General features: G+C 42.6%; 1 protein-coding gene across 1 annotated transcript in view; it reads right to left on the reverse strand.

Annotated features, from left to right (window-relative positions):
- JAZF1 (JAZF zinc finger 1) overlaps positions 1-17,084 on the reverse strand; it is a 322,779-nt gene that overhangs the window by 37,252 nt on the left and 268,443 nt on the right. Inside the window, exon 3 of the mRNA XM_044246289.1 lies at positions 7,691-7,887. Coding sequence (XP_044102224.1) covers positions 7,691-7,887 — 197 coding nt within the window. The remainder of the gene's footprint in view (positions 1-7,690; positions 7,888-17,084) is intronic.

Raw genomic sequence — 17,084 nt, forward strand, 5'->3', positions numbered from 1 at the left:
GTAATGCACATTCCTGGAAGCAGCTTTTTCTGAGGTTAGTGCAGACCAAAAATAAACATGCATGAGCACCCTGGCTGGGGCTGGTGAGATACTGTCTGCCCGAAAGGACTCAGTTAAGAGCAGAAAGTGTTTTCTTAGTTTGGAATGTGCTATTCCAGAGACTTCAAGAAGCCCTAACTAGACTGCCTGCATCAGTTCTTCCTACCACTGCCAGCCGACAGTTCCGGAACATATGGGGCCCTTCTACCCCTGTATGTTCTTCTGCAGGGTCAGGCCCCTCCAAAGCCAAGCTCGTTTCTGAGCTGGTGGTTTCAGGAGAGACAGTGTTAACACAAGGAGATCCTGCCATCCTGCTTTCTAGTTCATTCATCTTCACAGTGAGGTAGGACTGCCTCCCACGTACAGATACAGAAATGGAGACTTGGAAAAACTTAAGGCCAACAGTCTCTTTAGCAGGAGAACCGAGATTTGAATTCAGATCCCTCTGATGCTTAAGGTTCTCTTCCCTTTACTTCTACATTCCCAGAGTTTTGAAAGGTGACCCAGAAAAACCCCAGATTCACTAACACCTTTTGTTAATATACCCAAGGTCTGATCACTAAAATTCCCTAAGCTAACATTCGGTAATGATCATGGAGTAGAAAACTGTCTGCCCCAGGTCACTTTCCCACTGATCTCATCTCATTCCAGCTCCTCTGGAATTTACATTTGCCTTATAGTATCTAAGACATTTTATGGGTGTGCATATACAGCTTGTAACTGTGCTAAAATGGCACAGAGGGAATGGCGCTGTTTGTATCTCTCTTGTCTTACTAATCACCCATGCTGATAATTTAGGCCATCTGTGCTTATGTCATGTTCATTACGTGTCTGTCCTACAAGTCTATAACTGGCTTCTACTAAAAGATGTAAGTTCTACTCCATGAGCGCTATGCCTTACACTTTTCTGTACCCACAAGACCTGGCACAGCACCTCTAACAAAGGAGATACTTAGTAAATTATGTCAGATGAGAAGATGTCCAGTCCTGGTGCTGCGGAAAACAGCAGCCATGCCATTGGGAACCACTTGAACTTGGGCAAGGTGTCATGTAAGTGAGACTTAGTTTCTTTTGTCTTTAAAGTGGGATTGATAATGGTGAATGTGAATGCTTTCCTGCACTATAAAGCGCTATAAAGATCTAATCTATTATTATTACAGATCACCGAGTTGACTGTTTTCTTCCAGCCAAGAAAGAGTTTTGTTTAAGAATCTAGATGTCTTATAAGTTGTGTAGTTATGGAAAAGTAATTGAAATACTATTTTGTTGTTGCCATCCTTACTCTACCAACACTTTGAGAGGCAAGAGGAGATGAAAAACAAGTTGCCACATGCAATGGTGGGGAAGGAAGCAGAACTGGCCCCAAGATGGGAGCCTGACCCTCAGGAAGCAGGATAACAGTTTTACGAGTCCATCAAAAAAGATGATGGAAGAACAATGATTAGACCAAATTAGTATGTAAACAAACAAGCAAAAAAACCCATGGGCCAGGAAAGGGTGTGTTCATGATCCTGAACAGAATGCAGGCCAGACAGAATAGCAACATCTTGTCATTCTCCAGCACAAGACAGCACTTTATGTGGAAAGGCAAATGGGAATCGAGGCCGCTTTCCTAACAGGAAGATTTGGGGGAATGTTTCTTTGGCATGGCCTAGATGGTCAGCTCTTTAGGGCAGGACCTGTGCCAATGACCAAACGATGGCTTCAGGCATTCATAAGTAGGTCACAGAATTCAGTCTTGCTGAAATATTTTGCTTTTCTTTCTCGTTTTCCACCATAAAACAGAATAGGATTTCTCTCTTTAAGGTTTTTCCTTCTATTTCCTCCTCCTCTTGCGGTGGGTGGGGGCAGATATGTTAGTTTAGACTTCACCTTGATTATCTCTGAGATTTTCTTCTTCTATTAAGCCTACGGAAGTTTATCTTGCCTTCTAAAAATAAGGGCATGGCAGGCCTGGGGGAGTCCATCTCAACCCCATTTAAACAGTTTCTAAATGTCAAGTAAAATTTTATCAATTTTGTAAGTCTATACTGCACAGTAATTTGCATCCTGAGGGAAAAATTAATACTTTTTAAAAAGACCTGCTGCGGACCAGTAACTCCTGGAAATTTTGAAATCTTATAATCTGAGCAACTTATCGCAAAAGCCATAAAGGAGTGTTAAGGGTCTACTGTAAGGCCAAACAGCAGGAGACACAGAAATATGAAGGGAAATAACACAACATAAAAACTCAAATTATGCATTCATAGACATTATCTGTGACTTCACACTCATTACAGGGAGCCTAAACAAGAAAACAAAAAAAAAAATTGGTTTAATTTCCTTGGGTGCCTTTCTCTGGTTTAATATTTTAATGCCCCCCATCCCCACCGAGTGGGCCAAAATATATATACAAATATTTTCCGGGAGAGACTACACAATGCTCTTATAACCAGAAATCCAGCCAACTCTTTCCATAGCTTCTCCATTAAGACATAAGCAAGCATCTGTTCAGTCCCATTGGACCCATCTCTGGAGTCCTAGCAAGTCAACTACAGTAACCTTTCTCCAGGCAAGGTGGAAATATGTTAACCCAAGCAAGAAAATACACGGCTATGACAACTAGACTGATCACATTTTTAAAAGAGCGCTTTCCCAACTTGGGCTATGGGTTAGAATGATCTAGTTTGAGAGCGCTTTTAAAAACACCCAGTGCCCAAGCCTCACCTACCAAATGATCAGAGTTTCAGGGATGGAGCCCAAGTGAAAAGTGGCTTAAATATCCTCCAGGTTTGGGGAAGCGGTGCAGGTGGGGAGGTGCCTGGGTGGGTCAGAGGGTAAAAAATATGACTCTTGATCTTGAGGTCATTTGGGCCCCATGTGTGGCATAGTTTACGTAAAATTAAAAAAAAAAAAAAGAATCTTCCAGATGATTTTGATGGAGAGTCACTGTTTTAAGAGATTCAGTGGCAAATATGGGGTGGTGGGGGTAGTCGGGGGGAGAAGTTACGTCTTTGACTAATCCACAGGCACTATAAGCAACACAATTTGCCAGAGCTAACCCCAGACCTTTCCTACAGGATGACCTCCTTCCTCCTCCAGGAAGAGATAATTAAATTAACTTGAAGAAAATGAATTCATTAAACTCTTTCTTGGAGGGTAGGGGGCCATCAGTAGTCCTGTCTCAATCTTCCCATTATATACACTAAACAGCTGTAGTTATAAAGGTAAAGCAGAGTCATCTTACTGAATGGGAAAAAAGAGAAAGGAGAAAATGACACCAATTTTCCCATCATATTAAGGGAACCACAATTAACTGTTTTAGAGTAAAAAATACAATTGGGATCATGCTGCACATGTGGTTTTACAACCCACCAATGTGAAAACCTTTCTGTGTCACTACATGGGCCCCTAAATATTGCAGTGAATAACTGCAAAGCAATCCATTGTTTGAAATGGCCATTATTTCCTGGTGACTGAGGCTTGCTTTAGGTTTACTCAGAGACATAATTAGGACCATGATCCCTTGAATGACAAAGTAAGATTAATCTGATAACTCCTGATAGGATAAACTGCTGGCATAACGGTAAAGAGGCGGCAGGTGGGTAAGGGTGGGGGGCCGGATGGGTAGCATCTGACTACCAATGGGTAGCAATTTGACTGATGGAAACACTCCCGCCACGGCCGATTTCAAGACAAACCTTCTAACAACTGGTTTGCAAACCTGAATATTGATTTAACAACCGACTCTCTGCAATCAGCTCCAGTTCATCCTTAAAGAAAAGCCCGGCTAAACTAAAGTGATCTGCTATTTGAACGGTAGAGCGGTAAAGCAGGAGTTCCATGAATGAAAGGGAACCACAGTTCCAGTTATCTTAACATTCTGTTGTATTCTGGGTTTGGAGTTGTCAAGTTGGTAACTGAAGCAGCGAGATGGCTGAAGGTCTAGTCCAAGTTTTCTAAAAGGTCTTCATGTGGCAAGTGCAAGTGCATTGGAAAGACCATGTTTTTTTTTTTTTTGAATAGACAGATGTGGGGCTTTGTGAAGTTAACCTTCTTAAAGCCTCTGTTTCTTTATTTTTTAAAAAAGATTTTATTTATTTATTTGACAGACAGGGATCAAATAGGCAGAGTGGCAGGCAGAGTGAGAGGAAGGAAAGCAGGCTCCCTTTTGAGCAGCGAGCCTGATGCAGGGCTTGATCCCAGGATCCTGAGATCATGACCTGAGCTAAAGGCAGAGGGTTAACCCACCGAGCCACCCAGGCGTCCCTGTTTCTTTAATCTGTATATGGGAATAATAATGTCGTCTCAGTTGAGCTGGTTGAGTTGGGATTAAAAATACCATACATCAAGTACACAGTAAAGCGTATAATTAACGCTCTACAAATGTTAGTCGACGTTCCCCCTTAGTGATTACACTCTAGATGTTATTACTTCTAAGGAGATGGTTATGAATTCTTTTGACACTTTATCTGCAGGGAACTTAATGAAGTTGATCTTTAAATTACACATCTGTATGATTTAAACCAGGGGTTGGCAAACTATGGCCTGTGAGCCAAAACTGGCCTGTTTTTATAAAGTTTTACAAAAACTTCTAGTTTTGAAGAACACACCGAGTTCATTCATTTATAGAGCTCTACGGCCGCTGTCCTGCTACACGGCAGGATTGAGTCACTGGAACAGAGACCACAGGCCCTAGAAAGCACGAAATAGTTACTATTTGGTCCTTTAAGGAAAAGGTTTGCTAACTCATGATTTAAACCATTCTAACTTTCCTTAAGTGAATACTTTCTTTTATATATACATATACATATACCTAGATATATATATATGTGTGTGTGTGCATATACATATATATATATATATATTCGAAAAATAAAACTTAGAATGGAAAATGAAAAAGATGAGGAAAAAAGATTCTCCTAGGATTCAGAAATTACAAAATACATATTAGGTCCAAGAATACCTGAGAAATACTTGAAACTCCAGGATGAAGCTGAGCTCTAATTTAGTCAAGACAGTATATTTTAAAAAACTATTTTATAAATGAAACTTTCTACAAGAGGACTATTAATTCTAGACCTGGAATATACCTTCAATGTGGAACTTGGAAGAGTGAATTTAGGAGGTAGAAACTTGGAATATTATTTACAACTTGGCAAAGAAAGTGAGCGAAACCACATTAGTCAGGCAAAATAAGCTGATCTCTCTAACTACAGGTAAAATAACATTTCAAACATTGAAAAATGTACACAATCAAAATTGCAGAGGGTAGAGGTTTAAACAACCATTTCCCCTAATTTTTGATGTTTACATGGAACGTTCTTCAAGCAGCAAATAAGTTACCAATGATCCTGACAGACTGAAAATGATACATCTTTACCACAACATAAATTAATTCTCTCAGTGGGAAATTGTTAAAATAGGCAAGGTGTCAGAAAGGTTTCTTTATGTCTGAAGGAAAGGAAATGATTCCATTTCTTCCAAACATTCTTACATGAAAAATAATAAACTCTCACTTTTAAACTGTCTATTTTCATGGGGCTCTATGGCACCCGCTACTAATTGGTGCAGTCACGGTTATCTGGCATTGGCCACGAGTCAGTCCACATTAAGTCAGGTATAAAACACTCTCCAGCAGAAAACCACCCCCATAATTCATATTACAGATGAATAAATATTCATAGAAATGCCCAGAAAAGGGATCGCAGAGTTATACTACGTTCTCATAGCATTCCTTAGATTCGCACAGCAAATATTACACAAAGATTCTGGAAAAGTAAATCTTCACAGAATAAAAGAGAAGGGAAATATGGTGGCCGTCTAAAGGATCAGACAAATGCTCAACACAAATAAGCCAATTCAACCTCTATGGGAGTGTGATGCTGATTCTGTTCCTGAAGCTACTAGTTGATAATTCGAGACCACGGGATGAACATTTATTGAATGCTTGGTGTATACACATGCTCTCACATTTAACTCACACAAGAACCTGTATAATGGGTAGTATTAGTGACCTGTAAAGGGAGAAGTACAGATAGGCACTCTGATTGTCTGTCTCTTCAAAATGCCTAATCATGACCAAACACAAGATGTCTATCAGCCATGAGTCCCCCAAACTGCCCTTAGGAAGGGGGTCTCATAATCAACTAAGTCAACTTAAGTCTAACTAAGTCTCATAGTCAACTAAGTTTGGGAAATTTACTAAATCCTCCCCTTGGAGAACAATGTACATTAAAGCCAAGCATTAAAGAAATCAGTGTACTTTAGTCTAACCCATCACTTCCCCCATCTGATTAGGAAATCTCTTTCTCTCCAACTACTATTTTATGAAGTAGATATTCTAAAACACAATTTGAGAAATACTACTATAGTCACCTACCTACTTCCCTTGACAGGAGAAGGCTGAAAGAGAGATCTGCAAACTGTCAGAGAAAATCAACTTTCTTAGCCATAGTCAAGGGGCTGACGTAACAGAGATGATGGTGTGATTTTAGGGGGCCTCTCTTTGCTCTCAGGATCAACCACAGTGTCCTGATTCCTGCCGAATGCCCTGGTCTCACCTCATGCGGGTCAGCCCGCCTCCTCCTCACAGAGCTTCTGCAAAATGTTCCCTGGTGAGATGCTCCTCCTTTCCCTCTTTACCTACTCGAGTCCTACTTATCTTTCAGGGAAAGCCTTTCCTGAATTTATGTCAGGATGCTCTTGTATCACCGAGTTTCATGCAGTACTTGTCATGGTTACAAGGTTCTATTTACTTACTGTCTGGTCTAAACTCTGACTGTGGAGCAGGGAAATAGATTCCCTACTTCTCAGAAGGGAAAAAGAAGAGGAGGGATCTTTCCAGCCTCCTTGGACTGTCCTTACTCATTCCTGCCCATGGAGGAGCCACAATTTAGTGGCTCTCTGATTTGGGGAGAAGGGGCTGTGTGTGCTCATCTCAGGACCTGTGGGGTACCCAGGTCTGCTCAGCCTCCATGTAAAAGGGCGGTTTGGGAAATAAGTTGAATTCAGGAAAAGACATACTAAGAGAAGCCCAGTGGCTATGGATCCAAGTTCCATTCTGCAGTTTGGCTTTATTCACTAATAAAGTTGATTTTGATCTTTCCTCTGGCTGCTGTTTAATTTTCCAGTTGCTTCTACATCTGGGAGGGGAAGACAAAGGTGTGCTTGTTGGCCCCCTGGAATGCCAACGCCTTCCATGGGGCCTAACCTCCTTCAGGACAGGAATGAGGTCTCCTTTGGCTCACTATGGTAGCTCAGTGCCTGGCACACAGAAGGCACTCATAATTTTTTTTTTTAACATTTATTGTGGAAAATGCTTAAAATAAGCAAAATAGGGAGAATGGTCTAATGAACCCCTGCGTACTCGTCACCAAGCACCAACAATAATCACCACATGGCAATCTTGTTTCATCTACTCTTTCACCTGACTGAAGCAAATCCACTTCAGCCTTCACACATGGCAGGCTCAAAAAAATACCTATAAAACCATTATCACATACTCTATACACAATAATTTATCAGTGATAGAGGGCTAAATCAACAAACTCAGAGAGATCAGTAAAGATTCAGAGAGGCAGTGGGTCAGAATCATCGCCGGTCCGTGCACGCTGTTCCCCAACAACTATCCCCTCCCCCCCACCCCAGGTGGTAGGGCCAGGCCACTCACCCGTGGGAGTGCTGCTGCGGAATGAAGAGGAGGGAGTGATGGGTGGGGTCACAGGAGGAGTAAGGCTTCCACTGCTGTGGCGTGGCGGAGTGGACACATTCCCTCGAGACACGGAGCTGGACAAGGTCAACGAGAGCTTCGGCTGAATCTTCTTCTTTAGGGACTCCTGCTCTCGGCGGGCAGCATCTGTCATGAATCTGAAGGAACAATGGAAGGTGAGTAACTGGGCCCATCTCTAGACCACGAGGAATGATGGCAGTTTCCCCGAGTTTGACAGATGCCTCTCCTTGGGAAAGGGGGCTGTTCACGATCTCAAAAACTTGTAACAGATTCCTTTTTCCTATGGGATGAAAGTATCTTCTAGTTCACTGTCTGTTCCTCACGGGAAGGCCCTATTACTTCCAGAGGCAAATCCTCCTTGTGGGAAACTTGTGCACATGCACTATGTCTACACCCGCGGCAGTGCCTTTGGTTAGAAGACTTCCTCTCTCTTGGAAGCTCCTCTCGTCTTTCAACTCATAGAAAGCCCACCCATTCTCAGAGTTTCCCAGCACTCCCAGGTGGAAAGGGCCTCCTTCATCTGTGGGTGGGTAGGATTTATTGTCCCTACCGCTTCACTGCCGCTTAACATATGCAGCCTCCTGAAAACGGATCTTTTTTGTATTACTCCAGATCCTCATCTTGTTATCTGTTTTTTTTTTTTAAAAGATTATTTATTTATTTATTTGACAGACAGACCGCAAGTAGGCAGAGAGGCAGGCAGAGAGAGAGGAGGAAGCAGGCTCCCCACTGAGCAGAGAGCCCGATGTGGGGCTCGATCCCAGGACCCTGGGATCATGACCGGAGCCGAAGGCAGAGGCTTTAACCCACTGACCCACTCAGGCGCCCCTTGTTATCTAGTTTTTAAAAATTTTCCTGGCCGACTGAACGTCTTGTCTTCCTACCTATTAGCTGAAAGGAAAGGACACAAATCCCCATAATTGCGGCTAGGACACTGCCAAGTCCATCTCAGTAAACACTGACAGAATGAAGAAATCTGCCCAAGCAGATTCAAGAAGGGAAGAGAGCAGTACAAGGAGGAAGATGACTGCTAAAGACCGGTTTATGTTGTGATTTTATTACCCGTAAAGAGAAAGGCGACTTTTCCTGGTCATTTCACTTTGGACACTTCAAAGTTATCCCTTCCACACTTCTCTTATGTTAGTAACATTCAATCTGTTCTTTTCTCACTGCATAACAGTTCATAAATTCACGTAATACAAGATTCAAAGCAATCTATGGTGTGGTATCTCTCACCTGAAGAACAAACTTTTTTTTCAGACATCATACAATGTTTTTTTAAAGTAGGCTCTGAGCCCAACATGGGGCTTGAACTCACGACCCTGAGATCAAGAGTCACATGTTCTAGCAACGGAGCTAGCCAAGCTGCCAGCAAACTTTTTTTTTTTTTTTTTTTTTGGTATTATTGGTAGGCAGGCTTTGTCAGCTGCATTTTTGAAAACCGGCAGAAAGCCTAGTGAACAGAGTGCATGAAAGCATTTAGGGAATGAAACAGGCACCCATGCCTACTACTTTGTCCTCTGAGCCATGGCCATCATTCTCCCTGTACCCAACCCCCCCATCATTATGTTCCATTTTAATACAATTAATCATTAATTAATTTCATTCTACTTAAACGGGGTCATAATGACCCAGTACATTTCACATTCTCTCTAAAAAATTTCTTAGTATTTGTCTTCATTATGCTAGGAATTTTTAAAAGTCAACAGATAGCTTCATTGCCTGGTAAAAAAAACCAGCCAACCAAATACCCAATGAAACAATATTACAGTATTGTTACAGTGTCTTAAAATGTCTACTTTTATACTTGGAACTTGGATGGCACATTTCTTGAATGGCGTCTGCAATACAATCTATATATATAATAATGAAGATTTTTATGAAGGGCTGAATGATAATCAAGTTACATGCTTTGCCTTGAGTTCTTAGGTTTTGTGTTAGAAGGTGGAGAAGGTTTAAAAAGAAAGGAACGATGCCGCAAAACAGAATTGTGTGCACCTGGTAGCTAGGTACTTATTTATTTTCAGGTGCAAAGTTGGCTCTACTCTTCTGAAAACTGCTTTCCACCACCACCCCCTGCCCCCCAAAATTCTACTCAAAATATGGACTCTCAGAGAAAAGCAAAGAACTAGTTCTTTCTTCTATTATTCCAAGTAGAATTACTAACTAGCACAGTGCCAATCTTCTTCAATTGCGGTACATGATATGTGGGGAGTGGGCAAAAACCCAGGATAAACATAGTGCCTCTTCAAGAAAGACCAATGGTTCTCAACGCAGGTAATTCAAGTCAGTTTTTTGTTTTGTTGTGTTTTTAAAGCAAGGGAGTTGCATGCTCTACTGACTGAGCCACCCAGGCATCCCCCCACATCAGTTTTTTAAACGGTAAAAAAAAAAAAAGAAAAAGAAAAAGAAAAAAAGCAGATACCCTCTGGAGTAGAACACAAAACGTGTATCTTGCACCTTAGTGAGAGTACAGGGCTTGGAGCCAGGCAGACGGGGGCTCCAGCCCTGCTATGTTACTATGTGACTGGAGGCAAGTTTGATAAACCTCTCAAAATCTCAGCTTTATTCTCCTTAAAATGGGACTAAAGACTGCAGGCAAAGGGTCAACAGACATCTTTTCCCTTACTGCTGGAGAATCTGATCTTTGGTTAAGCTCAGGTAATCTGCTAAGAGGGTGTGTCAGCTACACTAATAGTCAACACTCCTCATGATCCCAATGACCCCTGACTGGTCCTGGACTGCGAAGAGTGAGAGACCATTTACACACAGCGGACAGGGGAGTCAGAGCCTGGGCTTCCCAAAGACCGTGGTGATCTTGTACCTTGGCACGTCCCAGGCGGGGAGCTGGGAGCGTGCCCATGGAGTGTGCCCGTGCAGTGTCACAGGACCTCTGATGCCGCGTCTGCCAGGGCAGCCCCCACCTTTGCCTGCAGGGCATCTTGTCTACCTTGTACCGGTGAGGACTCGGCACATGCCTGGATGCTGCCCCGCTGGCAAGCTGTGGCTCTGCCCACTATTCCTCTGGCGAGACCCAGTCTACCATGGCTTCCGGTCATCCCGTGAGTCTGAATGTTTGTGATTGAGGAAAACCACCAACTAACGGACGGACAGGATAGTGCTGACCTCAGAGGACGGTTGTAAGGATTAAATGAGGTAGTCGTGTCTCATTTAATGAGGTGACTCGTGTCATACAGAAGTGGCTCAACATGGAAGCTGTTACCATTATATAAACCTTTATAATCTGGTTTTATCTATACATCCTGTCTACCTCACCTAACTCCAAGTTTCTTGGGGACTCACTGCATGTTCATAGCTCGGAAAGCTGCAGGATTGTGCCTCATCTACAGAACAGATTGTGGCTTGGCCAACTGGGAATCAGCCTGGGGGCGGGGGAAACAGTGCCAGTTGGAAACCCTTGTCAAAAGAGGGAGGTAGGAGAGGAGGGAGACAGGCGTGGGGCAGAAGGGCAGGCTTCTCTGTGTCTTCTCCCACCCCAGTGAAACAGTATCAATAGCTCATTCCTTTACTGTAAAATACTCTCCTACAGCTCAGATATAAAACAACACCCATAAAAAACCACAACAACGTGCCCACACATCCCCTATCTTCACCCTGACAAGTGTGTGGTCAGCTACAGACAGCAATCTATTTTTGGCTTAAATCTGCTAAGTGCTTTCTAGAAGTGAGAACGAGACATAATGTTAAAAGCATTAAACATGAAACTCATAAAGCACCTCTGCCAACCTTCCTCTCCATGTACCCTCCCTCCTCCTCTCTTGGATTGCCGGTTGTGAACTTGCTCGCAGCTTGACTCGTAAATCATGGCAACCCTGCCATACCAACATACACCGCTGCATGATTAATTCCCAGGGAAACACACACACACACACACACACACATGCCTCAGGTGCTGTGGTTACAATTCACCAGCTTCTTCTCACTGGCAATACTGCCTGGTTCCTCTTCCTCTTACCAACCATGACTCTACCTATTTTTTGAGACCTATTAAATCCCAAATACCAGCATTTTAAAGTAATGTCCCACCAGTACAGCTCTTTGTCAAAAGATGGGCAGATTCCCAAAGGCAAGGCATCCCTCGGGTAGACAAGCTTATAAAAGAGCCTGATGAGGCAGAGAAAGCCCATGAGTGCAGCCGGGAATGGGGGACCCTCATAGTTTGGCTTTGACCAGGTGGCAGGTCAATCTACTTCCCACCTTCGAAGGCAGCTGCCCTGTGACACATCCTTGAAGGACCACAGCCCAGATCCTTCCAGTGTCCTTTCAGAATTGTCCCCCTGTATTCCCACAACTGAGAGGAAGGTCAGTCTTGGGAAATCACTTTGCCATGTGGTCTGAATTTTTCTTGATGGGTTTTGACATGATGGGTCATCTTTTTTGAAGCCTTCAGTAACAGGATCCAACCTGGGGGCTTTAGAGCTGGAAGAAACCCAGGTAAGAAGACCATCTAGTCTAAGCCCCTCATGGTTCACATTAACTGGAAACTGAGATCACGTGGCCTGTGCAAGGTCACTTTGCTGGTGAAGGGCAGAGATGGCAGGAGAGAATTTCAGCCTCAGGCCTGATTCCAATGCTCCACATTCTGCCAAGGAGCCATGGGCATGTCAAAGAACTCGGAGCTCTCTTCCTTTTGCTCCAGACTCCTGGTCTTCAAGGTCAAAAGGGCTTAAAGGAATCAGAGCTTAGGGCCTCGAGAAATGTACAGGGAATCCCTCTAGGGGTTTAGATGCTGGGAGTGGGGTGGTTGGGAGACAGGAGGTCTCATTCTCTCCATGTTGGTCAAGTTTTGCTGTGTGGGGCTGCTTGACTTCTGGGGGGACCTGGCTTTGTAGCCTCATGGGACTGTGACGTGGAAAAGCCTGGTTGTGCCTGCCTCCTTGAATTCTTTCTGTTTTGCAATGGGAACCATTCTAATGTTACAGTAGTGTGCTACTGTGGGTTTGTACTGGCTTGTGAGAGCTGATCATTAAATTTTCAGGGACTCTTGTGAGTCAGGTGTTAAGTATACCAACTATTAAAAATTAAATTATGTGGATTTATAATTAAACAAGTATGTTTTTTAAAAGGTAATATGCAAAGCTTATCAATTCTTAATTATTTTATCATACTTTACTATTATTTATGTTTCAGGGGTTATTTACACTAATATCCTATCTGTTCGCTATCCCTGTCATATAATGGTGTGCTGTTTATACACATTTTCCCAACTCTGGTCAATGACATCATGGTGCCAGCTGGAAGCTGTCTGCAGTGGGTATTTATACCATGGAAATTGGCAAATATTACTAATCAGGGCTTTTTTCCTCTCCCTAAGTCAGTTATTCAATATTTATCAGAATGCCTTATAGTTAAATGTTATTATTATTATTTTAATGTAGAAAGAGCATTTGAACCAGACTACTTGCCTACTAACACAACCAATCAGGGAAGGGATAAAGAATATATAAGAAAGTCTTCTTTTCCTTTTAAAAATTATAAAAATCCATCTCATTGAAATACACTTATGTAAATACTTTTATGGGCTTGTGGCTCGTGTTAAAAAAAATCTTTTCAAATTGTGGAATGTACACACACACACACACAGAGAGACAGACAGACAGACACACACACACACACACAGACACACACACAAATGAGTACATATTTACATGTGCCGTTTAAAGAATAAAATGACAGTGTATAGCCTCACCAGCTTATGAAAAAAATATTACCAGAGTTTTGGAGTTTCCAGTTACAGGTATGGTTGATTTTTCAGGGTATTTTCCTTTCAGTATTGCCTTTCCACACATAGAGAAAACTGAGTATTTCTTGGGGGAAAAAAAGAGTCACCTGAGAGTTTTTTCACTGTTGACTAACAGCCTGGAAATCTGTGGTCAGGCAGAGTCGTGTTTTCATTTTGAAACTGAAACTGCCATAAGATTAATTTTAACTTTCCTACAAATCAGAAATGCCCAAGTTACTTTAATTTAATATGGTCATTTGTAGTAATATTTGTTATTGCTTGGGGAAGTACATATTCCTTAAGTAAATTTTCAAGACTCCGTTATAAATCTTTTAAACCCTTAGACCACAATGTTCATTCAGTCCGACATGTTAAATGTGGAAACATGAATATAACACCACAGGGGGAAAATGTCAAACTGCTGGTCCAGGGAGACCAGTTTCAACCACAAACTCAGGAAATTTATAGATTTCACTGGAACCTGGGCAGAAACCCCACTGCCACCTACTCTACGGCCAAACACCTGAGCCTAAGTGTCCTGCTGGGGAAAAAACCACATGGCTTTCCCTGGCTCTGGAGAACTCAGGCATGGAAGTGACCACTCAAAACGTGGGTCTCTTTCGGAGAAACTTGAAAAGAATCCAAACTACGAGATGCGTGGTGTGCTTTGGTTGTTGTTCTAAGACTCTGGAGAGGGCGTGTGGTCTGGAGGCCTGAGCTGTGTGTTGGGAGGCTCGTTCTGGGGCCAAGAAGCAGGTGGCCTCCGGAAGTCCCAAAGCTCTCCGTTCCGGCCTTGGTTTGTCTACTTGTTAAAATGGAAGTGTTCTGGTTTTACAGATCTATGTAATATAGCACACTTAAGTTCCTTCCCACCAGGCCCAGCAGTCAGTGATTTCAGAAACAGCATCGTGCAGTATTTTCCAAACTTTTTTTTTTTTTTTTAAAAACCTCAACCCATAGAAGTGTGTATCATATTGGGAGCCTGGACACCTTGTATAATTAGGTCTGCAATCTGCAATTATGAAATATCTAAAGCTCTGAAAACTGGAAAACATTTTATAAGTTTGGCAGCAGAATTCATTGGGAGACAAACCCTGAACTGAACTGCTTAAAGGCTACTTATACAATTTATTGTATTTAGTGTGAATAGTCACATGCCTCACTGCACAAATATTAATATGGTTGATTTCAGGGGCTGCCCCGGACCCTGCAGGGAGCATTATGTAATATGCAGCATTTGCACCGTATTATCTTTCTGAAATCAGAAAAATTATAAAACATACCTGGACACGAATAATTTTTATGTAATTTGCCTGGAATAATAATTTCATGAAACAATTCTTCCTACATGTGATACACTCTGATATCTTTCTATTCTATTTCATTTTAACGAAACACGCCTGTCACTGATTTCTTGACCTACTAACGGGGTCAGAGCCTGAGTCTGAAAATATGAGTGTAGCAGTTAAGATGGTGGTGGGTTTTGGAGGAAGACCATTTAGATTGTAATCTCTGCCCTAAGCACTCCAGCTGTGAGACCTTGGGCCAGTTACCTCTCTGTGCCTCAAGTTCTCTCTCTGGAAACAGTGACATGTCAGTAACAGGTCCTGTCCTACAGAGTCATTGTGAAGATTGAGTTAATTCATGTAAAGCACTTGGAACAGGGCCTGGCACGTTGACCTTGAAAGATGTCAGGTTCCTGGTACATGATGGATATGAATGAAACTGTTCTGAAAATTCAGCAATTGGTTATTTCTGAGCTGAATTATTGAGTAAAACAGTAAGTACTTGCCATCATTACTTCTGATTCAGAAAGCAAAGAGCCGCCCTGAATCTGCTCACATTGATTACCCTAGTGCTGCAATCCCAGGAACACTGGAGAAAGTAGTTTCAATAGCTAGAATACAAACAGAAGGTCCCTCTCCTGAGGGACAACAGGCTTGGGGGAAACGGTGCTATCTGTAAACCCCCATACTTCTTTACTTTTCTGAGAAGAACCAAACCAAAGAAGGTCCTTCTAGCAGGACAAACAACAGGAGACCATCCACACAGCTAGCTGAGAGAAAGACATCTTCCTAGGAAGTTTAAGCCTGCCCTCGCCCTGGGAGATTCATAAAGCCACACAGGGCTCTGACTGGTCCACACCCAGCCCCCTGAACAAAGAGCCACATCTAGCTACCTCACTGGAAGTCCAAAGCTTTGCTCTGCTTTCTCAATGGCCCTTTGGGCATTGCCATCTTTTAGGGAAGACGAGTCTGTGAAACCCACAAAGGCTTTGAGGAAAGCTGCAGGGAGCTGGCAGGTAGACCATAAGGTTCAAAGCACTCCCAAATTTGGTAACTCACGGCTCCGGACAAGGGGATTTCTGACCCAGCAAGGACACAACCGATCTTTCCAGTGGAGAGTCCAAACTATACCTCACCAATTTTTCTTTTGTTTGCTACTACATGCAATCCAGGACAAAGATGCACAGAAAGCCAGTAAGGAAGTAAAACCACCCACAGGACATTAGAATATAGGTCGTGGGAAATGACCATGGGAATGATGGGTCCATTTTGGCACGTGATGGTGTATGGCCCGCATGTCAGCAGATCTGACTGCTGCTCTAGGTCACCACGTAATGATGGCTTTCAGAACACACATCTGCTAATAAACTCATGGGGCAGGTCTTCACATTTCAGCAGCAACTTCAAGCCACAACGCAGCTGAAGGAGTATTTGGTTTAAGCAGCTGGCCAGTGAAACATAACCTGTGACCAAAAAGTGGGGTACCAGCTCGTCCACGCCTCTTTAGTAACAGGGGGCCTTTCTGGTGACCACTGGGAACTTGATAAACCAATGCTGTTCTGTTCAGTAGACAAAAGTAGACAAAATTTAGACTCCCGAGTAATGCTGATTTCAGGAGGATTCTAATCATGTTTTGAATAAGCGTACGTTTCACTTCTCACCCCAGAGCTATTTTTGACTTCACAATCTGGGGCCAATGGGGTGGATTTTGAAGCTTCATAAAAATTTCTGCAATGTCACCGGAACTCTGAGCCTCTTTTAACATGCCGCTATGAAAGATTTAATGCTAAATAATAAAACTAAAAGCAGCACCAGGAAAAAACCCACACCATCTGATCTGACCAGTGTGGCACTTAACTTGTGAGTGAGGGCGTATGATTGTCATCTGATATTCACATGGGTTGTGGGCATAATTTGTGAAGTACACAGCCAATGAATCAGATTTTATTCCTGGGCACAAACCAAGCTGACAGATTTATTTCATTAAGTAAGACTTTTCTCTCTTTTCCCCTTTAAGTTTCTATCTAACACATACAGAATATTGATCTTGGACTCTGAGATGTTCCCGTCTACTCTGCACAAAATAAACTAACATCGAGGGCAAGCCACTTTCCTATTAGATTCTGTAGCTCATTTTTCTTGTAAATTTTCATTTCATTTTTGGGGCCAGCAAGAAGGAAAAAGAGAGGGGAGTAAGAGGGGAAAAAAACAAAAACAAAAACAAAAACAAAAAGCCAATAGGTGATTTTTAAAAATTCTACTCTCAGGGCACCTGGCTGACTCAGTTGGAATAGCACAAGACTCT

Source organism: Neovison vison, chromosome 4, assembly GCF_020171115.1.
Source record: "Neovison vison isolate M4711 chromosome 4, ASM_NN_V1, whole genome shotgun sequence".
NCBI classification, from domain to species: domain Eukaryota; kingdom Metazoa; phylum Chordata; class Mammalia; order Carnivora; family Mustelidae; genus Neogale; species Neogale vison.